Raw genomic sequence first — 26,031 nt, 5'->3', positions numbered from 1 at the left:
CAGATTTAGGAGCTGATGGTACTCCAGTTTATTGGTAAGGTTCATATTAATAAAAAAAAAATAAAAATAAATATTAATTAAAAAAATTTTAAAACTATAGTTGTGGTGATTCAGCTTATAACTCAATACATAATTCAACTACATTTTATAGTAAGTATTATTATAGATCATAATAGAGTATTTTATTAACTTTTTTAATAATTTTTTAAAAGGTTGGTTTCATGATGTTAGTGGAATTAACATTCCAATTCAAAAGAGTATTATATTAACCCAGAGTCCCAACGACCCAAATATTTACATTTACCAAAATTATACATATTTTCCAATTGATGGCGAGGTATGATATACAAGTTTAGTTGGTTACTTTACTTTTGTATTAATTATTTTAATTTTAATATTTAAAAATTATAGGGTTTTGATAATAAAGTAAATAGAGTTCTATATATGTCTTGATTTTATTTAACAGAACTAACATTCTATATGATATAATAGGCAAAGTTTTTAAATGAACAGGTATACCTTGATGGTAAAGGTGTTGCTCACAATTTCCATTTCTGGTATGTATATTCATAAATTTTAATTTTAATTAAATAATATTAATTATCTTTTATTAAATCCTATAGTCTTGAGGGTAAATTTTTAATTTTTCAAAAATCACAATATAAAATCATTTATTAATATTATTTTCTAGTTCATACCGAGTTTCAATATTTATCTGGTGAAAAATTTACATTCAAAGGTGATGATGATGTTTGGTAAGTATTATAAATTTTATATATAACCATGATATTTTATTAATTTTTTTATAGGGTATTTATAAATAAAAAACTTGTTGTAGATTTAGGTGGAATTCATAATATTCAAACAGGTACAGTAAATTTGGATACTTTAGGGTTAACAGTTGGTGAAAACTATCCATTTGATTTCTTTTATTGTGAACGTCATACTACAGAGTCCGATATTTATATTGAAACATCAATCAAATTTGATTGTCCTTCTTATGATGCTTGTGGGTAAGTAAAATAATAATTTTAGGGTTATTTTTTATAAAAATCTAATTTTTCAAAATATAGCGTATGTTTAGGTGATAATAGTACATGTTGTCTCCCATCAAACTGTGAAGAAAATCAAAACCTTTTATTAAATTGTTTACAAGGAACATGTGATGGTAAAGTTTGTAGTTTAAGTGATAGAGTTTGTGATGATAACAATGTTTGTGTATGTATTTACTATTTTTTAAAAATTAAGTCAAAAAAAAAATATTTACATTTTAAATTAATCTAGACTGTAGATCAATGCATTAAAGGCTCGGGTTGTTCATTCCAACCTATAAATTGTGATGATGGAGATCACTGCACCCTTGACTTTTGTTTAAATGTAGATGTTGGAGGAGGTTGTAGACATCTTAGATACCCAAATTGTAAAGATTGTACAAACGATAAATGTATTACATATGATGCATGCTCCCCAAGATCTTGCGATCCTATCACCGGTGCATGTACAAACAAAACAATAGATTGTGATGATAGTAATAGTTGTGTAAGTATTTTTAAAACCTAAAAGAAAAAAAAAAAAACTAATTTTAACTTCTTTTTTTTTTGAAAAAAAGACTGCAGATTCTTGCGATAAAGGAAAATGCATATATGTAAACAATTTATTATGTGTAAATATCCTTCCAATAAATTATTGTAGTTGCCCTGAAGGTTGGGTTTGTATTGACCCAGCTGCAGGAACTTGTCATCCAGGAACACCAGTCACAACCACTGAAATATCTACAACTACAGCATCTTCTTCCGTAGATCTTTCATCTGACGGAAGTCAATCGTCATCATCTAATAGTGAACCAACAGGCCAAGCAACAACTGAAATTTATGATACCGGGCATAATAATCCCACCACAACATATTCCACAACTAGTGATTTCACAAGTGGTATCGGTCATTTAACTACTGGTGGAGATGGTCATTTAACTGGTACTACAGGAAACATTCCATTCCACCAATGTAACCCAAGTCGTTATAGAAATGACTGTATAGATACCTTTACATGTCGTCGTGGACCAAATGGAAGATATGGTTGCTATCCTCAATGCTTAACCTGTAACGATATTGATTGCAAGTCAATGCATCTCAAGTGTACTCATATTAAAAATCCACACTATTCATTGTTCCTCAATGAAGATGGAAAATGTAATGATGGCAGTTGTTGCGAATACCAACCAACTTGTGTTCCAAATTCACCACAATATAGAAAAACTACATTCTTTTACCCATATGACGAAAGTAAAAGAGAATAAATTTAAAAGATTATAAAATAAATAAAAAAATTAAAAAATAATTAATTAGTATTTTAAAATAAAATCGTAAAACTATTTTTTAAAATTAATAGAAAAGTTTTTTATTAAGGAATAATTTAAATCAACAATACCAATGAGATTATAAATAATAAAAAGTAGTAATTTAATGAATATAATGAATTGGATGTATTTGGATCATCATTAACCTCAGGTTTTTTTGTGGGTTGAGATGATGAGTTTGATGAATTTGATGAACTTGATGAATTTGAAGAATTTGATGGCTCTTCTGTTGGTTTGGACCATGAAAAAGAAGGACACATAGTAAATGAGTTTGTGTGACATGTTAGGTTATCATATTTTTCTCCAATACAAGAGTTTACAAATTCACAAGCTTCTTTACTACATTTGTTATAAAAACCATTTGAAAAAGTTGGAGAATCATTTGTAGAAGCACATTGATAAGCTTTGGTTATGGCATCCTTACAGTTGTTATTTAAGTTATATTTTGAGATACACACACCATCGCATGAACATTTTTCGAAAGGAGAATATGGACAATCTGAATCAGTATTACATGAAGAACTCTGATATTTCTCACATGAATAACCAGTTTGATTTTGGAATTGTTTACACTTTAAAAAAATGATATTTTTAAGTTAGAACTTAATTTTAAAAAATAATTTAAATGATAATATATACATACAACTAAACCTTTACCAATATCACAATATAATAAACTATTTATATCATCATTGGTTTGTATTAAACATCCTTGACCGATGGAACCTGAAAAAATTGGAACACAAATTTTTTTATCAGCAGAGCACTTATAACCAGGAGAGCATATGTTATCATCTGAACAGTCACTATTTGTACCTTTACTTTGACATCCATATTTAATTAATGTACCACCTGTATTTATATCTGGGACTTCAAATCTATTACAATATTTTGTCCATTTACATTTATTTTGATCCATTGTATTGTATCCTGATCCACAAGTATCTTCTAAACAAACACCATCACTACACTTATTTGTTATACAATTTGCATCATTTTTACTTTTAGTAAATTTGTTTAAAATTAGTAATTTATTTTAAAGTTAAATATATTATTTTTTATTACCATTGTGCTGAAGCTGGTTGATTTGATGTTGGGATACATTGATCACTAATACACATAAAATTATTTGTATCTACTGGACAACTATCAATAGATGTAGTACTACTTGAACATGCTATGTAGTCTTTACAAGTTCCTTCCTCACAATACCCTTTAAAACAATCTACATTACTTTAAAAATAAAAATATAAAATTAATAAAAAAAATTATAATAAAATTATAAAAAATAAAAATTATAATTACCTTGAACATACTGTTGGTACTGAGGGGCAATTAGAACAAGGCAATGAAAAATTAAATTTGAAATTTATAATAAAAATAAATACCAAAAAGTATTTATTCATTTTTTTTTATTGGTTATTATAATAAAACTTTTTTTTATAATACTATATCAATAATTAAAATTATAAGAAAAAAAAAAAATAAAAAACAAATCTTTTTATAAAAAAATAAAAAAATAAAAATTTGAATTATGATATTTTAAATAAAAAAATAGAATCTATTTTGGAATCTACATTGATAACCACCATTTTTTTCAATACAAAATTTTTTTCATATAAAAAAAAATTAAAATAAAATAATATAAACTAAAATAAATATATAAAATAATATAATTATATCTTTATATATTTAAATATTTTTAAATATTTGTTTTTATACAATGATTAAAAAAAAAATTATAGGAATATTTTTTGACTTTGAATTCAAATCATTTTTTTTTTTTTTTTTTTTTTTTTTTGAATTTTTTTTTTAAAAAATATATTTTTTTTTAAATAGTTTTTTTTTTTAGTTTTTTTTTTTTTTTTAAATTTTCATAATTTCACAACATATAATTAAAAAAATGAATAAAATCATTATTGCATTATTATTCTTAATCACTTTAAGTTTTGTTTTTGCACAAGATCAAGAACAAACACCACAAATTAAACTTATTGAAACCAACGTTCAAGAATGTAAAGGTAAAAAAGCCAATATTGGTGACACTGTTAGCGTTAAATATACAGGTAAATTAGAAGATGGTACAGTTTTTGACTCATCAGAATTACACGGTGGTATTCCATTCAATTTCACAATTGGTGAACGTAAAGTTATCCCAGGTATGGAAATTGGTACTTTTGGTATTTGTGAAGGTGAAACTAGAACTTTCTTCATTCCATACCAATATGCCTATGGTGAAGAAGCTGTTGGTACCATCCCAGCAAGATCAAATTTAATTTTCACTGTTGAAGCTGTTTCAATCGAATTAGCCCCACCATTACCATTACACCAAAGAATTATTCCATCAAAATCAACCATTGGTGCCTTTGTCTTTGTTGCTGCTTTTATTTTCTTAGTTAAATTCATCCTTAAACGTTATCCAGATGAAATGAACTCTAAAAAAACCACCACTGTTGGTAAACCAAAGAAATCAAAATCAAAATCAAATTAAAATAATATAAATAAATAAACAAACAAATAAATAATTAAAAAATCTTTATTTTTTTTTTTATACATCTTTTTTTACCTAAAAAAAAGATAATTGAATCTTTTATTAAATTATTATTAAATTCTAATAACTATATTTATATTTTTATTTTCATTTTCTTTTTAATCCATTGATTCCAATCTATTTAATATGGGTTTGTTTGAATTATCTTCATCATCATCATAGTCTATACTACTATTGTTATTATTATTACTATTATTGTTGTTAATTATAACATCAATATTGTTGCTGTCAGTATTATTATAATTGTTATTGTTAATTAACTCTTGATCATTTATTAAATCTGAACTATTATCTAAATGATTTATATTTATTATATTTGAATTATTATTATTATTATTATTATTATTATTATTATTATCATCATTATTGATATTTTCATTATCATTTTGAGGAGTAGGTGAATCGATAACTGAAATATTATTCATACTTCCAACAGTATCACCAGTATTAATATTACTTGATATTACTTGATAAGAGTTTGCTGGACGAAAAATTCTATTGATAATTGGGAATAGCCTTGCACCACTTACTGCCATTGATAGAATGATTGCAAAATTGAGTACTATCCAAAGTACTGAAAGTGGTTTTGGTAAATAGCTCATTTCATGTAAATCCATTAACCAATGAACTGCTGATTTTTCTATATTGAGTGCACCTCTTAAAAATCTATAAATTCCTCCAGTTAACACCATAAAAACCAAGAATACAAATATTACTGAACCATAACGATGATGATATTCTCTCATTGACTGTGGTGCCCATCTATTTCTATTCCTTCTTCTTCCTGTTCTACTTCCAAACAATGGATTATATATCATTTTGAAACCAAATATTGTCAATGAGATGGTCAAAACCATTAGCGTACCTGTATATATTACTTCCATATAGGGAAGGAATGACATTTGATGAATACGCATTAGAAATTTAATTTTACTCTTTTCGACGCCAACCACATCCCTTAGTACTTTATATGCTACACCAGTTACCATGGTTATAAACAATGGGACAACGGTTATATACGCTAAATATCTATGTATAATTCTTTTATTCCAATATGTTCTATTCATTTTTATTAAACTATTTATTATATTGTTATTATAATATTATTTAATACTACTATATTATTTGTTACTATTATTAATTATTATAATAAAATATTTTATATAATTTAATTTTTTTAAAAAAAACCGAATTAATATCTAAATTTCTTTAAGATTAAGATTTTCTAAAAATATTTTTAAAAAAAATTTTGATTTTTTGTAATTGTATTTATTTTTATTGTTGTATTAATGATTGTTTTATTATAATACATAAAAGCTTTTTTTTTTTTTTTTGTTTAAAACATAATATGCATAATTTTTTTTAAAAAAGATAAAAAAAAATAAATTAAAAAAAAAAAAAAAAAAATAAATTAAAAAAAAAATAAAAAAAATAAATTAATTAAAATTTTTTTTATATATACAATTTATTTAATTTTTCTCTGTTTATAATTATACTGGTCATTAAAAAATGATCAAAATACACTGATAATATTTTTTTTTACTATTTATATTTTTTTTTTATTATTATTATTATAGTTATTATTAAAGTTATTATTATTATTATTATTATTATTATTATTTGTTATTATTATTTGTTATTATTTATTTATTATTATTTATTTATTATTTATTATTTATTATTTATTGTTTTTATTATTATATTATTAATCACCACTTTTTTAATCGTCTGATTCTTCTTCAGAATCGGTATCAACTCTGGCATTTGAAGAATAACGTGATTTTTGAGATTTCTTTTTAGCTGCAGAGATTCTTGGATCTTCATTAAGATCACTTTTAATGGCATGTGCCTTTTTGAGTTGCCATTCGATATCATCAACTGTAGTTGAATCACCACCAGTTGCTTTTAAGGTAATAATTTGACCAACAATATCACCGTTGAAATATACAAGAATAGTTGGTAAATTTTTATCTGGATAATTATGAATTGCTTCTTCTGATCTAATTTTTACAAATTTAGTTGCTTTAAATTTCTTTGATAAAATATCTAAATGTTGATTAATTAATTGACATTGTGGAATACTACAAAATTTGGATTTATAATTTTAAATAAATAATAATTAGTATTAATTATATACATATATATTTATTTATAATATATTTCATACCCTTGTTTAAAAAGATGAACAACTACCATAATACCTCTTTGGTCTGTAACTTCTGATTTGTATGCTGGTTCTGAAATATGATATAATTCACCAAATTTGTTTTTTTCTGCATCGGCTTTCATTTGGGCGATTCTCTTTTTTCTGTAATAAAAATTAAAAGTTATTAGAAAAAAAAATACTCTAATAGATTTTAATTGTAATTTCAATTATTATTTTTTATAATTACCTTAATTGTTCTAAAGTTTCTTCATCTTCGTCATCTTCCATTTCTTTAAGTTGTTCCAATGAGGCATTTTCTAACTTTTCATTTTTTTCAGCGTCGGCGGCCATTTCAGCAGCTTCTTGAATTAAATCGAAAAGTTCATCTTCAGTTAATTGTTTTGGAGGAGCCTCCATATTACCCAATTTAATTTGGATATCCTCCCATTCTGTTTTACCTAAACCCATTTTATATAATTTATTAATATCCTAAAATAAAGAAAATGAAATTTTAAAAAAAAAAAAAAAAAAAAAAAAAATTTTTGAAAAAAAAAAAAAAAAAAAATTTTAATTTTTATTTTTTTAAAATTTTTTTCTATTCTAATAAAAATATTTATTTTTTATTATTTATAGCATTAATTTTTTATTTTGTTTTTTAGAACATCATTAAATTGAATGTTATTACCAAAATAAAAACCAATTGGTTTTATTTTTTTATTCTTTTGAAAATGATGATAGAGTTCTTTTTCTTTTTTTACGAGTTGATTTTTTTTGATTTCTTTATCTGAAATTTCTACTTTTGTTTTTCTGTACTCTTTATTATTTTCTAAGTATTATTATTTTTTTTATTTTTTAAATTTTTATAAAGTTTGAGAAACCCTCATTTTCATTTCAATTGTTTTAATACATATATTACTCTTTTGAAATTGTATAACACTCTTTAATAAAATAATTTGGAGATTAAATTTAATAATATAAAAAAGAAGATGTTATTGTTTTATTTTCTTTTATTCTATTTTGTCTCTTTCAGATTATTTTAGTTTTAGAATACACATCAACACACATATTTTTTTAATCTTTTATTTTTTATTTGAATTTATTTTTTTTAATTTAATTTTTTTTATATTTTTTTTTTTTGTATTTTCAATTTTTTTTTTTTTTTTTAATTTTTTTTTTTTTTTTTTTTTGGAAAAATATTTAACTTTAAAATATTATTATCATTATAAATTAATGGAACGCAATTAAAAACATGTTAAAAGTAGGTCAAAAAGTTCCATTAGATGTTACCTTAGGTAAATGTCTCAAACCAGCTGCTGATGGTTCATGCCCAGTCGCTCCAAAAGTTAATTCAGGTGATCTCTTTTCAAATCGTAGAGTTGTTGTTTTCGCTTTACCAGGTGCCTTCACTCCAGTAAGTATTTAAAATAAGTTTATTTTTTATCATTTTTTTTGTTATTATTAATGTTGTAAAATTTTTATTTAATTAATTAATTTTTTAATTAATTAATTAATTAAATTTTAATTAAAACAATTAATTTAATAAAACTATTTTATTTATAATTAAAATATAATATAATTAACATTCTCTTTATTTATTTATTTAGACTTGTTCAGCCAAACACTTACCAGGTTTCATCCAAAAGTCAGGTGAAATTAAATCTAAAAATATTGACGAAATTTTCTGCTTAGCCACCAATGATAGCTTTGTTATGAGCGCCTGGGGTAAAGAACAAGGTGCTGGTGATTCTGTCACTCTTATCTCTGATGGTAACTCCGAATTCACTAAAAAGATTGGTATGACCCTTGATGCTACAGGTTTCCTTATGGGCCCAGAACGTTCAAAACGTTATGCCATGATTTTAGATGATGGTGTTGTTAAACACATTGGTTTAGATGAAAGCGGTTTTGAACACTCAAGTGCTGAAGCCATCTTAAAACAATTATAAATATAAAATAAAACAATATATTAATAAAATATGCATATATAAAATAAAAAACTATATATCTTAAAAAATAAAAAAAGAAAATTGAATTCTTCCATTATTTTGTTTTTGATTATCGATGAATTTTTTTTTTTTTTTTTTGGACACATATAAACTATTTATATATTCTTCGAAAATATTAAAAAAGGGTAATTTTAAAAATTAAATTAAAAAAAAAAAAAAAAAAAATTAAAAAAAAATAAAAATTAAAATTTTTTAATTTTTTTTATTTATTTTTATTTCAAAAAAAAAACTAAACAAATAATTATCTTTCAATTAACCTCATTTATTTATTTATATATTCAAGTACTATTATAAAAATGAAATTTAAAGCTAAAGTTTATAAACCAAATATTCTTCTTAGTAAGTATTGAAAATAAATAAAACCACACCCCCCACAAAACTAATTATTTTTTTAAAATTGTAGAAACTGTTCAAAATATAATGAAGATTCATAATGATGGTATTTGCCATATTACGCCACACAAATTAAGATTTATTATTCAAAGTGAAATTAACGATGGAATGCAGGTATTTTGTGAAATTCAAAGAGAACAGGTTTTTGAAAATTTTATAATCGAATCATTAAGTGATAATGAAATTCAATTTCAATTAGATTTAGAGCATTTAAGAAGAGCGCTGCAATCATCAACATCGCAATCACCATGTGATGTTTTTGTTAATCTTACAAAAAAAGGCGATAATCCAATTCTACATTTTGTTATACAAAGCTCATCATCAAGTATTATGTTGGTTCAAGATGTACCAATAGTTTTATTGACAGCGCAACAAATGGCACAAATTAACGAACCTATTTTACCAGATCCAGTTGTACATATTTTAATGCCAAATTTAAAGAATGTTCAAAAGGTTGTAGATAAAATGAAAAATATTTCAGAATTATTAAAGATTACAGTTTCGATGAACCATCGTTTATCATTTGCTGTAGAAACCGGTAATGGATCCATCAGCACTTTTTATAATGGTTTAGAACACCCACAATTCGAAAAAAACATAAGTTCCGAACCTGAACGTTCCCATTCAGTAAATGTAGATATTAAGAAATTTGGTAAAGTACTTCACATTCATCAACTCTCACCAAGCGAAGTAGTATTATGTTTATATGAAAGATCAATAATTGTGCATGTAGTTTTAACCGGTATAATGATAACCTATTATATACCCGTTGTATTTAGGAATTAATCATTAAATTTTAATCTTGTTTTCTAAAAAAAATAAAAAAAAATAAATCACTGTAAATAAAACTAAATAAATTATAAATATAAAATCTTTGAATAATAATAAAATTATTTTTTATTTTTTATTTTTTATTTTTTAAATAATTTTAGATTTGTAAATAAAAAAATAAAAATAAAAAAAATAAAAAAAATAAAAAAATAATAAAATTAATTTTTAAAAAATTAATTTAAATTAATATTTATAAAGATCTGTATATATATAAATAAATTAATATTTTTTTTTATAAATAAAATTTATTTTTAAATCTATATAGTTTATAAAAAAAATTTTTTAAAAATATACATTAATTTATAAAAACAAATTCAAATATAAAAATAATAAAATGAATAGATATATGATTTGTTTAGATGGCTCCAATGCCTCAGAAAGAGGTTTTCATTATTTAGAAGCATTAGCAATGACAATGAAAGAAAAAGTTGAAGTTTATTTATTAAATGTGGTAGATACCAAACTTATAAATGTATGTAAATAATAAAAATAATTATAATAATATTACAAGTATTTACATTTTAATACAAAATTTAATTTATAAAGAAATTAGAGGTTGATACAAATCCTGAAGGTACAAGACACTCATTAAGTAAAAGGGCATTAGATGAATATAGTAAAAGTTTAACAGTAAATAATGTCAGTATTTAATAATATGTTTTTATAATTATAATTATATTAATATTTAATATTAACCATAGATAAGAAACCATGAACTATTAATCGATACAAAAACAAGTGTAAAAGATACAATCCTAGATGAAATTGAAAAGAATAAAATAGATATGGTTATAGTTGGACATGCACCTCAAAGTAAATTTAAAAGAATTGTAGATGGTTCTTCAATTAGTTCAGTATGCGACCATTTATTAAAGAAAGCAAACTGCCCAATCTTAATTTTTAAATAAATAAATACAATGTTATTGACTAATTTTATTTTATTTTTCGGTTTTTATTTACATTATGTTATTTATACATGGTTGATTTTTTGTTTATATATTCGCGCAATTTATTATATTATTATTATATTATTATTATAATTATTTTTAAAGTTGAGTTTTTTTCATAGTATGAAATAATGGTATAGATTTATGTAAAAGTTCTAAATGACTGGTATGAATACTTGTATGATTCTATAATGAAAATAATTAAATATTAGTTTGTTAGAAACTATTAAAGTAGTATTAGCAATGTAAACAATTTAACATACTTCATATGGAATACTTGATTTAATTTCGATTTGGGAACTCGAAGTTTGAGATATAACAGTATTATTTTCTAGAATACGATTTTCAGAGACAATACAACCAGCACCAATTGAACATTGATCATTGATGACTGTATTACTTAAAACTTTACATTTGGGTTCAAATACATTTCCACTACCAATTGATTTACATTCTATATCTTTGTTAAAGATAAATATTAACCACTACTATTAACTTATAGTTTATTATGTAAATATTATTACTTACATGCTCCAACTTCAAATATGTTATTTGAACCAATGTTTAAAGGTTCGGGTGATTTATTTATAATTTGAACTAATTCTTCTATAATATTATTTTCACCAATTATGATTGGACCTGCACCTTCATTTATTATAACTGATGCCTTTGGGTGAACTACTGTACCAATTGCAATTTGAACACCTGTACTAACAGTACAATCTTGACATATTAATGATTTAGTAATTGTTTGTGGTGTTGGGGGTGTTGATGGCGATGTTGACATAATTTATTTATTTTAAAATGATAAAAATCAAACAAATTAATTTTTATAAATTTATGAAAAAAAAAAATAAAAAAAAAATGTGAAAATAAAAAAAATAAAAAATTTTTTATTTTTTTTTTTTTTTAACCAATTTTTTTTTCGATTAAAATTTTTAAAAATATAATATTATCTTTACAATTAATATTACAATATATATATATTTGCAACTATAGCTCAAATCTAGATATATAGGGATATTATTAGCTCGAAAAACACAAAGTAAAGATAGATAATAAAATATAAATTGAAGAAGGTATTATCAATATAATTTGCATATAATATTAAATTATCATTGTAACAATAGTAATAATAACAGTAATGATATAATTAAAACTATAAAATAATATTAAAAACCATTCCAAGCAACTACACACAGTCAATAATAAAAAAATAGCAACCTATTCAAAGAAAAATCCAATCAACTTTTAATAAACAATTTAGATAAAGTTTTTTTTACTTTTTTGAATTTTATTTGTTTATATTAAGGTTAATAACTAGCTAATAATATTAAAGGATAATCAGCAATAACAATAGAATTAAATCATAATAAACTACAGATACAAATAGCTCAATAAAGAATTATGAGAAAAATATAAGAAATATTAATAATATTATTTTTTTTTATAGAATTTATAAATCGAAAAAAAAAAACAGTATCAACCTCTTTAGAATATTAAGAGATATATAAATTTTAAAAAAAACAATGTCGGACAGTTTATCAAAATCAACAGAGATTTCAAAATCTGAAGTTTCTCAAGTTTCTTCATCATTAAATGATTTAAATATAGACTCAAATAAACCACAACAACAGGGTAAAAAAGGTCAACAACAACAACAACCAAAAAAAGAAGGTCAACAACAACAAAAAGGACAACAACCAAAAAAAGAAGGACAACAACAACAACAAGGTAAAAAAGAACCACAAAATAAAAAAGAACAACAAAATGATAAAAAAGATAATAAAGAAGGTTCATTAAAGGATTCAGGTAATTTAAAATCAGAAGGTGGTGTTGAACATAAACATGTTATTAAGCAATTTGATGATCCAAAACAAAAAGGTAAAATTACAAAGAAAAAGATTTTAAAGAGTTCAGGTGATTCAAGACAAGTTCCACTTTTTGACCATTTACCACAATATAATGGTAATTTTTCATTAGGTGTTTCAATTGCAAATGACGAACCAAATGAAAACAAATATCCAATTCATGCAGATATTATTTCTTTAGGTTTAAAATATGCCGAATTCAAGATTGCAGGTTCAAATGCTCGTGCAATTGCAATGATGACTGTATTTATTAAACTTATTAAAGACTATGAAGCAGCCCCAGATAAAGTTTACAGCAGAGAATTAGATATTTTACTCAAAAGAAATATTCAATTCCTTGTCGATTGTAGACCAATTTCAATTTCAATGGGAAACAGTATCAACTATCTTAAACACCAAATGTCACTCACCAATACTATGCCACAAAAAGATGCAAAAGAATTCCTCATTGATTCAATTGAAAGTTATATCGAACGTATTCAACTAGCCGATACTGTCATTGCCAAGTATGGTTGCTCAAAAATTAATGATGGCGATGTAATTTTAACCTATGCCAGTTCACATGTAGTCGAAAAGATGATCGAAGAAGCCATTAAAGAAAAGAAACAATTCCGTCTTATCATTGTCGATAGTCGTCCAAAACATGAAGGTAGAGAACTTTTACATCGTTTAGTTTTACATGGTGTCAAAATCACATATATTATGTTACATGCTGTCTCCTATATTATGAAAGAAGTCACCAAAGTATTTGTTGGTGCCTATTCAGTTTTATCAAATGGTAATTTAATCTCTAGAGTTGGTACTAGTTTAGTTGCATCAATGGCTAAATTCTATAACGTTCCATTCATTGTTTGTTGCGAAACCTATAAATTCACCGAAAGAGTTCAATTAGATAGTATTTGCTTCAATCAAATTGGTAACCCACAAGATTTAACTAAACAATTGGGCGAAAAAGAAGGTTCAAAGAGTTTATTAGAAAATTGGGAATCATATGGTTCTTTAAAACTTTTAAATCTTATGTATGATTTAACTCCAATAGAATTAATCGATATGGTCATTACCGAAGTTGGTATGGTACCACCAACCTCTATTCCTGTAATTCTTAGAGAATATAGAAAAGAAGTAATCTCATTATATAAATAATAATATAAAAAATAATAAAACAAACTGGATGGTAAATAAATATATAAAGTAAAAAAAAAAAAATAAAAAAAAAAATAAAAAAATTAAATTAAGTTTTAAAATAGTTATAATTTCTTTTCTACTTTTTATTTTATTTAATCGAATGGTAACATAGAATATTTATGTATTTTTTTTTTTTAAATATTATTTATTTTATTTTGTTTTTTTATAGTTTTCTTTTTTCTTTATTTCTAAATTTTAAAAAAATTTATGAATTGGTAGAGAATTTATGTGAACATTTAACACAATCGTAAAAAATAGTTTGACCTTCATCAGCTGATCTAGTTTGAGCTGTTTTGAAATACATTTTACCATGACCACAATTTGGACATTTTTCATCAATCTAAATTAAAAAGAAATATTAATAAATTATTATTTATGATTGACTATAATCGACTATTTATTGATATACATACAATAGCACCACGATCTTCTTCGCTATCATCTTTTTTAGCTTCAGTTTTATTGAAAAGTGAACTCTTGGTAATAATTTTCTTATCTTGAATATCAAATTTATTTTTTGAAAAAGTACAAAGTGAACAAGTGATTAATTGTGAAGTAGATCTTGGATAATTTAAAAAGGCATTGCATTGTGGACAAAAATCAGCTTTACATTCGTTCTTATAAAGTGATGCCCAAATTGATTTAGAGTTTTCTGGGGTTGGTTCTCTCTTTGCTTTTAATTGCTCCATTTGTTGCTTTTGTTTTAATTGTTGTTGTTGGATTGGTGTTAAAATAGTTTTCTTTTTTGGTTTTTCCTCTTCTTCATTATCTGATGTTTCTTTTTTATTTGATTTTGATTTTTTTGATGATTTTTTAGTTTCTTCTTCATTATCAGATTCATCTTGTTTTCTTTTTTTATCTTTTTTACTGCTACTCTTTTTACTGCTTTTTTTATCCTCTTCTTCCTCTTGTTCTGACTCGTTTTCTGATTCTTGTTTCTTACTCTTTTTATCTTTCTTTTTATCTTTCTTTTTATCTTTTTTTGATGATTTCTTTGATGATTTTTCTTCTTCCTCTTCCTCTTCTTCTTCCTCGTCTTTATTTTCCTCTATCTCACTTTCTGATTCATCTTTTTTAGTTTTTTTATCTTTCTTTTTATCTTTTTTTTCTTTTTTCACTTTTTTTGATTTTGATGTAGTTTCCTCATCTTCTGAAACCATTACTTCATCCTCTTCTTCTTCTTTTCTGTTTTTTTTATCTTTTTTATCTTTACTACCCATTGTAATCTTCCTCTATATATGATTTTTAATTTATTCAAAAATAATAAAAAATCATAAAAAAAAAAAAAAAAAAAAAAAAAAAAACGAAAAAAAAAAATTTTTATTTTTTATTTTTATTTTTTTTTATTTTTTATAATTTTTTTTTTTTATTCTTTTTAATACCAAAAAAAAAAAAACGATTCCTATTTATAAATTAATTAAAGATTCATATTTATGAGTTCTGTCTAAAAACAGAATTTAATGTACTTATAAAAAATCTTAAAATTTAATTTTTATCTAGATATTAAAATAAAATTTAACACTACACTGTGGGGTAAAACATTTAATATTATAATAATAAAATATCAAGCTAAGAAATTTACAAATACTCTTATTATAATACTTGTCTAAATAAATAAATTTTTATTCGATACAACTTTTTTTTAATTTTAATTTATTTTAATATATTTTTTAATTTTATTCCGTTTTTTTTTTTTTTTTTTTTTTTATTTTCCCATTTTTTTTTTTTTTATTTATTTTAAATTAATGCTTTAAAATCCATACTCCAGCTAAACGATTACCTTTATTCTTTCTTTTTTTTTTTATTTTTAAAAAAAAAAACAATATGTCAAAATTAATAATATAATAATATAATAAACTATTGTATAAATAATAAAATGAATGTAACTAATAATAGTAATACCAATAATAATATAGATAATAATAATAATAATGAAATATCTCAAGTAGTAAAATTGGTAAACTCTAGTTCAATTTTATATTTTGATTTAGAAAATGAAAATGTAGATTATAATATAAAAGAAAATTCAAACGAATCTTTAATATCAAACGATGAGGTTAATAGCAATTATAATAACGAAAGAGAGGAAGAAGAGGATATTAGCCTTGTCATAAACAACTATAATAGCCAAAATAGCAATATTGAAATCACTACAGATGGAAATGATAGCAACGAAGATAATGAAAAAGAAAACTTTAAAGATTTTATATATGAAAAAACCCCAACAGCCAAAGAACCCCATAAAAAATTTTCAATTTTTTCATTTTTTAATTTAATTAGAAATAATAAGAAGAGAATTGCTACAGTTTTTCTAATTATTAACCTGGGCTTTCCTGTATTTTTAAGCTATAACAATCCATCATCAATGGTCCAAATATTTGTAAGTTTTAATTTTGTTTATTTTTTTTAAAAATTAATATTAACTTTGTTAATTTATTTTTAGAAAAGAGAATATTCAATCGATGCAACACAGTTCGGAAGGTTATATTCAATATATGCGCTACCAAATGTTATCATGGTATTTTTAGGTGGAATTTTAGTAGATTTGATTGGAACAAATAAAAGCTCTTTAATATTCTCAACTATTTTGACAATATCAACAATATTAGCTGCCATTTCAAGTTCGACACATAGTTATGGATTATTAATGTTCTCAAGGGTTCTATTAGGTTTGGGAGGTGAATCACTGTTGGTGTGTATAGCGACATTCATTACAGATATGTTTGAAGCAAACCAAGTCTCATTGGTTATGGGTATAGAAGCTACATGGGTACAGTTTGGCTCTTTGGTGGCATTTGGTGTACTTCCTTCATTTTATAATGCATCCAGTTTCCCAATGACTATGTGGTTTATTGCAATAATTGCATCAATAGGTTCAATTTTAAATATAGTTTTTATTATATATCAACCAAAATTAAGATTTAACAAAGAACAACCAATCCCATTAGAAAACATTGCAGATGACGAGGAAACTCCATATGGTGGTGATAATAAGGATGGCGCAACAATAAAGAAATCAAATAGCTTTGAAAATCATGGTAGAAGCGAAGAAAATTCAGTGGCTATAGATACTGAAAGCCAACTATCTTCAGAAAACAAATCATTTTTAGTATTATTTAAAGAAAATATTATTCAAGCTTTTCATATCGTCAAATCAATGTCAATGCGAACTTGGGTACTAACGATTGTAGCTTTCTTTGGTTATTCAGCATTCTTTGGATTAGATATTATTTTCACGGATATGGCAATTGAAAGATATAACTATAGTGATGCCTTTGCCGCGGGAATTATGGCATCAGAAACATTTACAACTGGTATTGTCTCTCCCTTATTTGGCATCTTTGTAAAGAAATTAAAAAGAAATATTTTAGCAATGGGTATTGGAATCACAATGACCATGGTTGGTATATTTTTAATTGTTGTTACCGATGTCATGCCAATGGCATTTGTTATCCTCAGTGGTTGTGGCTATACATTGATGAGCAATGCAATTTACTCATCCATTCCCTTAATTGTAGAAGAAGATGGTATGGGTACTGCTTACGGTTGTATTGGTACATCCTATAATATAGGTATTGTATTATTCCCATTATTTTTAACCTATTTCCGTTCAAAAACTGGCGACTATATAATTTCAATGTGGATTTTAATATTATCCTCAGCTATAGCAATAGTATGTCTTTTCATATTAAAATATTTTGATAAAAAAGAACCAAATCATTTAAAAAGATTGGATCATAATGATTATAATTTTTTAAAATATTTTAAATTAAAATAAACCAAATAAAATAAAATAAATTGTATAGTTATTTCATATAACTTTTAAACCAATATCATAATAAACGTTATTTTTTAGGATATTTTTACCAAAAAGAAAAAAAAATATAAAAAAATAAAAAAAAATAAAATTTTATTTTTTGCATTTTACAATAATCAATTTGATCCATTATTGCGGGGTGTCAAAAGCTGGGAAAAAATATTATTCTTCTTTTAAATTAATTAATTAAAACAATATTCCAATAGAATCATCAAGTTATCCCTTGTTGTACTAAAAGCCACCATGGCATTTATACCCAATTGGTGTCAAATAGTACCATATTATTATAATAAAAAAATAACAGTAACAATAACATAACAATATAATAATGAAAATAATAATAATAAAAATAATTTACATCTATTTAAAAGACCCGAATTGTGCGAAAACACAAACTTTTTTTTTTTTTTTCTGATAATATTTTTTATTTTTATTTTTTTTTTAATTTTTTTTTTTTTATCACTTTTTCGTGTTTTTTTAAAATAGAAAAGACGTTAAATTTCCTATCAAAAAATAGAGCAAACAAACGAGTGAAAAATAATTTGATTCGTCCAAAATAAAAGAAAGAGTGTTGTAAATCTCTATTTGATAGTAGCACCATTGGTAAACTAAGATTAGAAACAAAACAGTTTGCATATTATTCAATATAAAAATTAAAATGGAAACAAATATATGTTTAAACTACCAATCATTTTTCGTTTTTGATTTTTCGAAAATATTTAAGAATTTTAAACAAGACACAAATGATTTAACCCTATACATATTTCATGAAAATAGTTTTTATTATTTTATTTTTTATTTTAATTGTTTTTTTTTGATTTGGTAAAATTAATAGTGTACTACACCACTCGCACCATCAAAAAAAGAAAAAATATAATTATTTATTTTTATTTTATTATTTTTATTTTATTTTTAATTTCTTTTTATGTTTATTTTTATTTTTATTTTTATTTTATGATAAAGTCTTTTTTTTTTTTTTATTTTTTTTTTTTTTTTTTTATTTTCAATTTTCAATCAATATATTATTTTATTACAAAATCAAAATCAAAATCAAAATCAAAACTAAAACCAAAACCAAAACCAAAACCAAAATCAAAATCAATTTTTTTATTAAATAATTATATTCAAATCATAATCATAATCATAATCATAATCATTTTAAAAATTATTAAACATCAATTTTAAAGTGATAATTTTATTTTATTTTATTTTATTTTTAATTACATTATTTTTTTTTTAATTAAAAGTTTCATTTTTTGTAATAAATCACAAATTTGATTTTTTTTTTTTTTTTTCACTTTATAAAAATTTAACAACAAATATTGTTTAAATGAAAACAGACCTGTATGTATTATAATCATTATAGATTTTCTTTTTTATTATTATCATTCAACCAATAGTTAAATCTCGTATTTTTTATTTTTTTCTTTTTCTTTTTCTCTTTTTTTTTTTCTAAAAGTTTAAAAAAATCGAAAATGGAGCCGTATTGGTGCACCTAAATCTAATTTAATATCTCCCCAATATCAATTTAGCCACAAAGATTTTTTAATACTCATCATATAACAATATTTTTGAATATAAAAAAGGTGGGATTTTTTTTTATCCGTTTTTTTTTCACCAATTATAACATTTATTTTGTTGAACACTTAACACAATCACCCATCCCAACATCATTTTTCCCATATAAAAAAAAATAAAAAATAAAAAAAATTAAAATTTTTTTTTTTTTTAATAATTAACGTCCTCGTTGGACAAACAATTACCCAGTTGGCCCAATCATTGCAATTAATAATAATATTATTTTTTATTTTTTTTTTAGTTGTTATTTTTAATATATATATTATTTTTTTTCGTAATTTTTATTTTTAATATATAAAAAAAAAAATCAAATTGATTATTTTTTTCTTTAATATAATTTTTTTTTTTTTTTTTTTTTAAATTAAAATATATAATTGTTAAAAGCAACAATTTGTTAACACATACACATAAATCAAATCAAGTAATAATCATATATCATAAACGTTTTTGTTCACGTCATTTTTCCATTTTTTCAAATTAATTTTTTTTTTTAAAAATTTAAAAAAAAAAAATTCAAATAACTGTGAAAAAACACAAAAACCACAAGACCTTTTTTATTATAATAATTATTTTTATTTTTTCTATTTTATTTTATAATAAATATAATAAATAGTAATTAATACTATAATATAATAATCATCAATTAAAATTTTTTATTTTTTTTTATTTTCTTTTAAACACCATCATTTTTTAAATAATATTCATAATCATTAATTTTTAATTTTTTTTTTTTAATTTTTTTTTTTATTTTAAATAGTTTAAATAAAATATAATAAAATAATAATAAATAAAAAAATAGAATATAAAATAAAATGGTAGAATCACCAAAAGTTAGAAGAACTTCATCAAATACCAGTATTGGTAGTAGCAGTGAAAGATTAAGATTTTCAAATAATAAATGGGTTTCGGTAAAACCAAATATAAATCAAAAGAGAAGTTCAAATATAAATATAGTGAATCCATCAAGTGATTGCATGGAGAATGAGTTTGGTTTCGAGTGTGGTTCATTTGTCGATCTCTCAGGCTTTACACCAAACAGTTTCGAATTTAAATACCCAGAAATCGGAAATAGTCCAAGTACTTTAGTACCAAATTTAAATAATAGTTGTGAAAATATACTGTCTGTTAACTCCGCTGTTACACCAGGCTCATCTTTAAGTAATAGTTTCAAAAATAAATATAGTATCGATACATGGAAGCTAGCCAACCCAGACCCAGCCTCAACAATTACAATTAAAAAGATTAAAACTAGTCCAAGAGATAAACAAGTTAGTTTATCATCCGAACAAGAAATCGAAAATAACATTAACAGTAATAATATAATTTTAAATAAGAGTAATAGTAATATTAAACCAATTTTATCCTCTTCACTTCCACAAAGCAATTTATTGTCATCTGTAAATAATAATAATAATAATAATAATAATAATATTAATAATAATAATGTATCGAGAGCTAGATCAAGACAATTATTAAAAACTCCATCATTTAAAGATCTTCACTCAATTACATCACAACAACCAAATCTTTCACAATCTCATTCATCTGCTTCATCTTTAATTTCTCACACCCAAAGAAGACTCTCCAGAGCTAAACAAAACCAAGTTGACCCAAATCTTTTAAATTCTGTCGAAAAGCCAAACCAATACGCCTTAGTTTTATATGATTTTGAAGCAGATTTAGATGAAGAGATATCTTTAACTAAAGATACTACAATTATAGTGTTGGAGCAATGCAGTGATGGTTGGTGGGTCGGTAAAGACTCTAAGAAAACTGGTAAATTCCCACATAATTTTGTAAAGTTATTACCATCAATGTTACCAAAGCCATCACAACCACAACAAGAGAAACCATTACAACAAGAGAAACCACAAGAAAAGCCACAAGAAAAGCCACAAGAAAAGCAACTACAACAAGACGCAAAAGCTTCAGCTGTCAATAAAACAGAAAGTATTGAATTAAATAATGATCCAAATATATTTTTCCCAACCTATTCATCAACTAATATGAATAGTGGTGGCTCAGTTTCAAACTCTTTATCGTTTTCATTCAGACAAAGAAGTATTAGAAAAAATAGTATTAGCTCTATTCTCCATCATATTAAAGTTTACGTACCACCATTCTACGAGCACACAATTATTTCAATTCAAAGTAATGAAAATTTAAAAGACCTCATCGAAAAGGTTGGTAGAAAGAAAAAGATTCTTATCAACGATTACAAGTGTAAAATTAGATATATAAATTCCGACTCTGATTTAAATTTAGAAATGAGCGTTGCTTTACTTCGTGATATCCCATTAAAATTACATTTACCTGGAGTAGAATATATTAACCATTCATCAAACTCCACTACAAGAAATATACAGTTATCAAATTACTTTAATATATCATATAATAATGTTAAAAATAATCAACAAACCCAACAACAACAACAAAATAATAAAACAGAGAAGCAATGGGTAATTTTTGATAACCAATCGATCCAAATTTTTAAAAATCACACAGATCAGCAACCAATTAGAGTTATTGGTTTAAAATATAGTACAATCAAATTATTACATTCAACTTCATCCTCATCCTCTTCATTATCAAACCCTCAACCACCATCCTTTATTGTTAAAACTCCATTTAGCACCTTTAGATTTTCCCATGATTACTTTAATATCATTAGTCAATGGGTAGAAGTTATAGAGTTATCACCTGAATACTTTGAAAATAACCAAAACTTTAAAAAGAAACAAAAGAAGTTTATACTCAAATCATCCGATTCCTTTTCATCCTCACTTTCACTTTCTGGTCATTTCCCACCACCTGTAGATAGAAAACAACAAATATTAGAAATTAGAAATAAGGGTGTTAATCGTGTTTGTGTCGATTGCTGTTCAACTGATCCAGAGTGGGCTTCGATTTCTTTAGGTTGTTTCCTTTGTGATGATTGCTGTGGTTTGCATCAACAGAATTTGGCTTCAAATATGTCAGAGGTCTTATCTGTAATTTTAGATGATAGTTGGGAAGAGTTTCATATAGATGTAAGTTTTATTTAATGCAATAATTATAATAGGGTTATTGAATATTAATTTTTTTATTTTTTTTATTTATAGATTTTTTCTAAGATTGGTAATAATGTTTCAAACCAATATTGGGAATATAATTTATCAAATAAGAAAGTTAGACCAACTAGCACTAAACAAGAGAAATGCAGTTTTATTATTTCTAAATATAAAAACAAAGAATTTGCTCCCCCACAAAATGTTCCATCACCAATTTCACTCTTTAATAATTAATTTTTTTAAAGATTATATAACAAACCAAACATATATATTTATTTATTTATATCCAACATATATTTTTTTTTTTTATAGAATTATATAGTTCATTTTAAAAAAAAAAAACCCATAGAAAAAAACAGTAATAGAAAATCCCCATATAATATAGTCAAATAGTTTATTTAAATTTAATATATAGAGTATTTAGATTTAAATAATTTAAAATTTAATAAAGCTAATATTTTAATTGAATATTACAATTAAGATAATTTTTTTTAAAAAAAAAAAAGATTTTAAAATTCTAATGTACATTTATTTATTTATTTTAATAATAATAATCTGAATAGTCAAAATAATCATTTTGTGTTTGTCTTGAATAGTCTTGCTTAAAGTTGTTTTCAATTTTGTTTTCGCTGTTATCCTCGGTTCCCAATGATTCCATTTTATTATTTATGGTTTCTGAAAGAGAGTTTCTTTTCATTGAAAACTCTTTTAATTGTTTTGGATCTAAATATTTAAATTTCTCTTTGTTTACTACAATTTCTTCAGTTTTTTTTGATTCTTGATTGATTGAGGTGGTTTCTAATGCTTCTATAGTTTCATCAATTGAGCCGTTGTTATTTAAATATACAAATGATTCATAGGCCACTATAAAGTTCTTATTATAATGACCAAAACATAAAAAGCTTTGATTATAGGTTGAGTTTTTACAAATTACACATTCACCGCTTTCGATTGATTCTTTAATTCTATTGGTTATGTTTAATAATGGTTCTTTCTTTAATGTTGGATGTGTTGAGAATTCTGAGATATTTAGATATTGAAGGTGTCTGTAGCCAAGCAAAAAGTTGAGTTTGTTATATTTATTTTTAAATTGTTGGGATACTTGTGCTTTACAAATACTTGAATATCCACTATCTTTTGAATATCTGCAACCATCATAAAAATTTTTAGTTGGGAAACCTTCAAACTTTAAATTATATTGCGAGAAATAATGTTGGTGATAATAACGGGTGTTGGGATTCCAGTTGGCTCTATGAATTGGAAAGGTTGCAATTTCAACCAAGAAATGATTTGGTTTTAATAGTTCGCTATTGCCTGGAAAAATAATGGATCTATAAGCTTTTGTATTTTCTGAATAAGAAACCTCTCTTGGTTCTGGTCGTTTGGGGTCGATGGTTAATTTGTAAATGTGAATTTTAACGAAGCTACATTTGAAATACCAACAAACTCTGTCATCACTTGTAAATGTCATGTTCACTTTTACCTTCTATGGAATTAAATCACTTTGGTGGTTACCATTTCTTCCTTTAGAATACATACAATATTATTTCCAATATCTTTATGAATTGTATAGCTTTCATTCACTTTTAATGGATACTCTACTTTCTATTTGCTTTTTCTTTGTCTATATTTTTACTTGCTACAGCATAGCTCTTCTTTGGGATTGGTGGCTTTATATTAATAACATATGTATCATCATATTCTTCATTTTGGGGGTTATTATTGATGGCTGTTACACTATTTTTATAATCATTGTTATCTGTATAGTTATTATATTGGTTATATTGATTATTAATTTGATTTGTATCAATTTTGTTGTCTGAATCTTCATATGTTACTGGTATAACCTGATTATAGTCATAGGATGATGTTGAGTTATAGTTGTTATATACTGAGCTACTATTGTCATTTTCATATGTAACTGGAATTACTTGATTATAGTCATAAGTAGATGTTGAATTATAATGATCATATGTAGATGTTGATGATGTATTATAATGGTCATTATAAGTGTTATTATTATATGATATATTATCTTCATATGTTACTGGAATTACTTGGTTATAGTCATAAGTAGATGTTGTGTTATAGTTATTATAGTTATTATAGTTATTATATGAATTGTTTGTGTTTTCTTCTGTTGGTGTATTATCACCTAGTTCTTTTCTTCTTTTGTTAAATTCCCATTCTGTAATAAATCCACTCGAAAAAAGTTCTTTTAATTTATCTAAATCGCTTTGGGGTTCTTTAAAAATAAATTAGTAAATTTATTTTTTTTATTTTATTTTTCACTAATATTTTAAAATACTTTACCATAATCCATTTTATTTTATATGTTGCTTATAGTTTATTTTTGTAAAAGTGATTTAAAAAAATATTTTTTAAATAAAAAATTCTAATTTTTTCAAAAATAAATTAAAAAATATTTTTGGCATTTTTTTGTGATGGGTGAAAAAATCAAATAAAAAAAATTATTTATGATTTTTTTCCTATAAATTTCTTGAAAAAAAAATATATTTTTATATTTTTAGAGTTGGTTTCAAAGAATATATTTATCAATTTCATCGATCCATTTAATGATACTTATTCATTCAAAAAAAATAATAAAAAATTTAATAAATAATTATATGCAAAATTAAAATTAAATTATAATCAATTTCATTGATTCCATTTGATACTTTTAAATTTTTTAAAAAATATTTAATAAATATTTATATTCAAATAAATGAAAATTAAATAAATAAAAAAATTAAACAAATAAAAAATATAATTTTATCTGTATATAGCTATAAATAAATCTAAAAAAAAAAACAATATTAATTTATTTTTTTATTTTTAATTTTTTTTTTTTTATTTTTTTTTATTAATTAATTAATTTATCTTCATTTTCAAAAAATGACATTGGTATATATAGAATATGTATTAAAAATTAAAGCTGTTATTTTTCCCACACTAGACTGTTAAACATATAACTTATCTTGTATATATTTGGAGAAAAAAAAAAAAAATTTCACCCAAATAACACCCACACACTTAATATTTTTATTTTTAAATATTTATTGTTTAACCTTATTATTATTAATCATTAATATTATAATAATTATAAATAATAACAAATAGAAAACATCATTAAAACATTGAAGGTATTAATTAATTAAATTTATTTTTTTCCTTATTATAATAATTCATTATTTTTAATTTTTAATTTTTTTTTTTATATAAATAATTTTTTTTTTTTTAATTAAAATTTTTTTCATCATATATTTTATTTTTACAATTATTATAATAAAAGTCCAAGTT

At 23.3% G+C, this 26,031-nt stretch overlaps 15 protein-coding genes across 15 annotated transcripts; 8 read left to right on the top strand and 7 right to left on the bottom strand.

The window, feature by feature from the left end:
- Window positions 1–100: 100 nt before the first annotated feature.
- Window positions 101–2,296, top strand: DICPUDRAFT_80600 (uncharacterized protein; the record flags this gene model as incomplete). The annotated part of the gene is made up of 10 exons (XM_003289787.1): window positions 101–150; window positions 213–337; window positions 412–426; window positions 493–557; window positions 624–631; window positions 692–755; window positions 810–1,013; window positions 1,074–1,218; window positions 1,285–1,539; window positions 1,610–2,296. Coding segments are annotated over 10 exons (1,617 nt in total), but the record flags the coding sequence as incomplete, so codon positions are not given.
- Window positions 2,297–2,412: 116 nt separating this feature from the next.
- On the bottom strand, window positions 2,413–3,762 carry DICPUDRAFT_154295 (uncharacterized protein; the record flags this gene model as incomplete). Its single annotated transcript, XM_003289772.1, has 4 exons — window positions 2,413–2,928; window positions 3,000–3,357; window positions 3,422–3,589; window positions 3,662–3,762. The coding sequence occupies 4 exons, from the start codon at window positions 3,760–3,762 to the stop codon at window positions 2,413–2,415; spliced, it is 1,143 nt and encodes a 380-aa protein (XP_003289820.1).
- Window positions 3,763–4,259: 497 nt separating this feature from the next.
- Window positions 4,260–4,847, top strand: DICPUDRAFT_36352 (uncharacterized protein; the record flags this gene model as incomplete). The annotated part of the gene is made up of 1 exon (XM_003289786.1): window positions 4,260–4,847. One exon carries the CDS (start codon window positions 4,260–4,262, stop codon window positions 4,845–4,847), a length of 588 nt encoding a protein of 195 aa, XP_003289834.1.
- A 59-nt stretch (window positions 4,848–4,906) lies between these two features.
- Window positions 4,907–5,974, bottom strand: DICPUDRAFT_48841 (uncharacterized protein; the record flags this gene model as incomplete). Its single annotated transcript, XM_003289771.1, has 1 exon — window positions 4,907–5,974. The coding sequence occupies one exon, from the start codon at window positions 5,972–5,974 to the stop codon at window positions 5,006–5,008; it is 969 nt and encodes a 322-aa protein (XP_003289819.1). The 3' UTR covers window positions 4,907–5,005.
- Window positions 5,975–6,627: 653 nt separating this feature from the next.
- Window positions 6,628–7,521, bottom strand: DICPUDRAFT_154292 (uncharacterized protein; the record flags this gene model as incomplete). Its single annotated transcript, XM_003289770.1, has 3 exons — window positions 6,628–6,988; window positions 7,075–7,215; window positions 7,301–7,521. 3 exons carry the CDS (start codon window positions 7,519–7,521, stop codon window positions 6,628–6,630), a joined length of 723 nt encoding a protein of 240 aa, XP_003289818.1.
- A 769-nt stretch (window positions 7,522–8,290) lies between these two features.
- DICPUDRAFT_48839 (uncharacterized protein) lies at window positions 8,291–9,080 on the top strand. Its single transcript, XM_003289785.1, has 2 exons — window positions 8,291–8,464; window positions 8,658–9,080. The coding sequence occupies exons 1-2, from the start codon at window positions 8,303–8,305 to the stop codon at window positions 8,997–8,999; spliced, it is 504 nt and encodes a 167-aa protein (XP_003289833.1). The 5' UTR covers window positions 8,291–8,302; the 3' UTR covers window positions 9,000–9,080.
- A 275-nt stretch (window positions 9,081–9,355) lies between these two features.
- DICPUDRAFT_36380 (uncharacterized protein) lies at window positions 9,356–10,238 on the top strand (the record flags this gene model as incomplete). Its single annotated transcript, XM_003289784.1, has 2 exons — window positions 9,356–9,398; window positions 9,463–10,238. The coding sequence occupies 2 exons, from the start codon at window positions 9,356–9,358 to the stop codon at window positions 10,236–10,238; spliced, it is 819 nt and encodes a 272-aa protein (XP_003289832.1).
- A 379-nt stretch (window positions 10,239–10,617) lies between these two features.
- DICPUDRAFT_80593 (uncharacterized protein) lies at window positions 10,618–11,191 on the top strand (the record flags this gene model as incomplete). The annotated part of the gene is made up of 3 exons (XM_003289783.1): window positions 10,618–10,755; window positions 10,830–10,922; window positions 10,985–11,191. 3 exons carry the CDS (start codon window positions 10,618–10,620, stop codon window positions 11,189–11,191), a joined length of 438 nt encoding a protein of 145 aa, XP_003289831.1.
- Window positions 11,192–11,329: 138 nt separating this feature from the next.
- Window positions 11,330–12,017, bottom strand: DICPUDRAFT_36363 (uncharacterized protein; the record flags this gene model as incomplete). The annotated part of the gene is made up of 3 exons (XM_003289769.1): window positions 11,330–11,416; window positions 11,494–11,690; window positions 11,759–12,017. 3 exons carry the CDS (start codon window positions 12,015–12,017, stop codon window positions 11,330–11,332), a joined length of 543 nt encoding a protein of 180 aa, XP_003289817.1.
- Window positions 12,018–13,077: 1,060 nt separating this feature from the next.
- DICPUDRAFT_5838 (uncharacterized protein) lies at window positions 13,078–14,223 on the top strand (the record flags this gene model as incomplete). Its single annotated transcript, XM_003289782.1, has 1 exon — window positions 13,078–14,223. A coding segment is annotated over one exon (1,146 nt), but the record flags the coding sequence as incomplete, so codon positions are not given.
- Window positions 14,224–14,491: 268 nt separating this feature from the next.
- On the bottom strand, window positions 14,492–14,975 carry DICPUDRAFT_36381 (uncharacterized protein; the record flags this gene model as incomplete). Its single annotated transcript, XM_003289768.1, has 2 exons — window positions 14,492–14,626; window positions 14,700–14,975. 2 exons carry the CDS (start codon window positions 14,973–14,975, stop codon window positions 14,492–14,494), a joined length of 411 nt encoding a protein of 136 aa, XP_003289816.1.
- A 1,187-nt stretch (window positions 14,976–16,162) lies between these two features.
- DICPUDRAFT_94995 (uncharacterized protein) lies at window positions 16,163–18,115 on the top strand (the record flags this gene model as incomplete). The annotated part of the gene is made up of 4 exons (XM_003289781.1): window positions 16,163–16,253; window positions 16,293–16,666; window positions 16,730–17,270; window positions 17,337–18,115. The coding sequence occupies 4 exons, from the start codon at window positions 16,163–16,165 to the stop codon at window positions 18,062–18,064; spliced, it is 1,734 nt and encodes a 577-aa protein (XP_003289829.1). The 3' UTR covers window positions 18,065–18,115.
- A 2,378-nt stretch (window positions 18,116–20,493) lies between these two features.
- DICPUDRAFT_154284 (uncharacterized protein) lies at window positions 20,494–22,965 on the top strand (the record flags this gene model as incomplete). Its single annotated transcript, XM_003289780.1, has 2 exons — window positions 20,494–22,710; window positions 22,783–22,965. 2 exons carry the CDS (start codon window positions 20,494–20,496, stop codon window positions 22,963–22,965), a joined length of 2,400 nt encoding a protein of 799 aa, XP_003289828.1.
- Window positions 22,966–23,224: 259 nt separating this feature from the next.
- Window positions 23,225–24,202, bottom strand: DICPUDRAFT_98502 (uncharacterized protein; the record flags this gene model as incomplete). Its single annotated transcript, XM_003289767.1, has 1 exon — window positions 23,225–24,202. The coding sequence occupies one exon, from the start codon at window positions 24,200–24,202 to the stop codon at window positions 23,273–23,275; it is 930 nt and encodes a 309-aa protein (XP_003289815.1). The 3' UTR covers window positions 23,225–23,272.
- Window positions 24,203–24,285: 83 nt separating this feature from the next.
- DICPUDRAFT_98501 (uncharacterized protein) lies at window positions 24,286–25,057 on the bottom strand (the record flags this gene model as incomplete). Its single annotated transcript, XM_003289766.1, has 2 exons — window positions 24,286–24,976; window positions 25,045–25,057. 2 exons carry the CDS (start codon window positions 25,052–25,054, stop codon window positions 24,330–24,332), a joined length of 657 nt encoding a protein of 218 aa, XP_003289814.1. The 3' UTR covers window positions 24,286–24,329.
- Between the last annotated feature and the right edge of the window lie 974 nt (window positions 25,058–26,031).

Source organism: Dictyostelium purpureum (genome assembly GCF_000190715.1).
Source record: "Dictyostelium purpureum unplaced genomic scaffold DICPUscaffold_193, whole genome shotgun sequence".
NCBI lineage: Eukaryota > Evosea > Eumycetozoa > Dictyosteliales > Dictyosteliaceae > Dictyostelium > Dictyostelium purpureum.
This window is presented reverse-complemented; position numbering and strand designations above follow the sequence as displayed.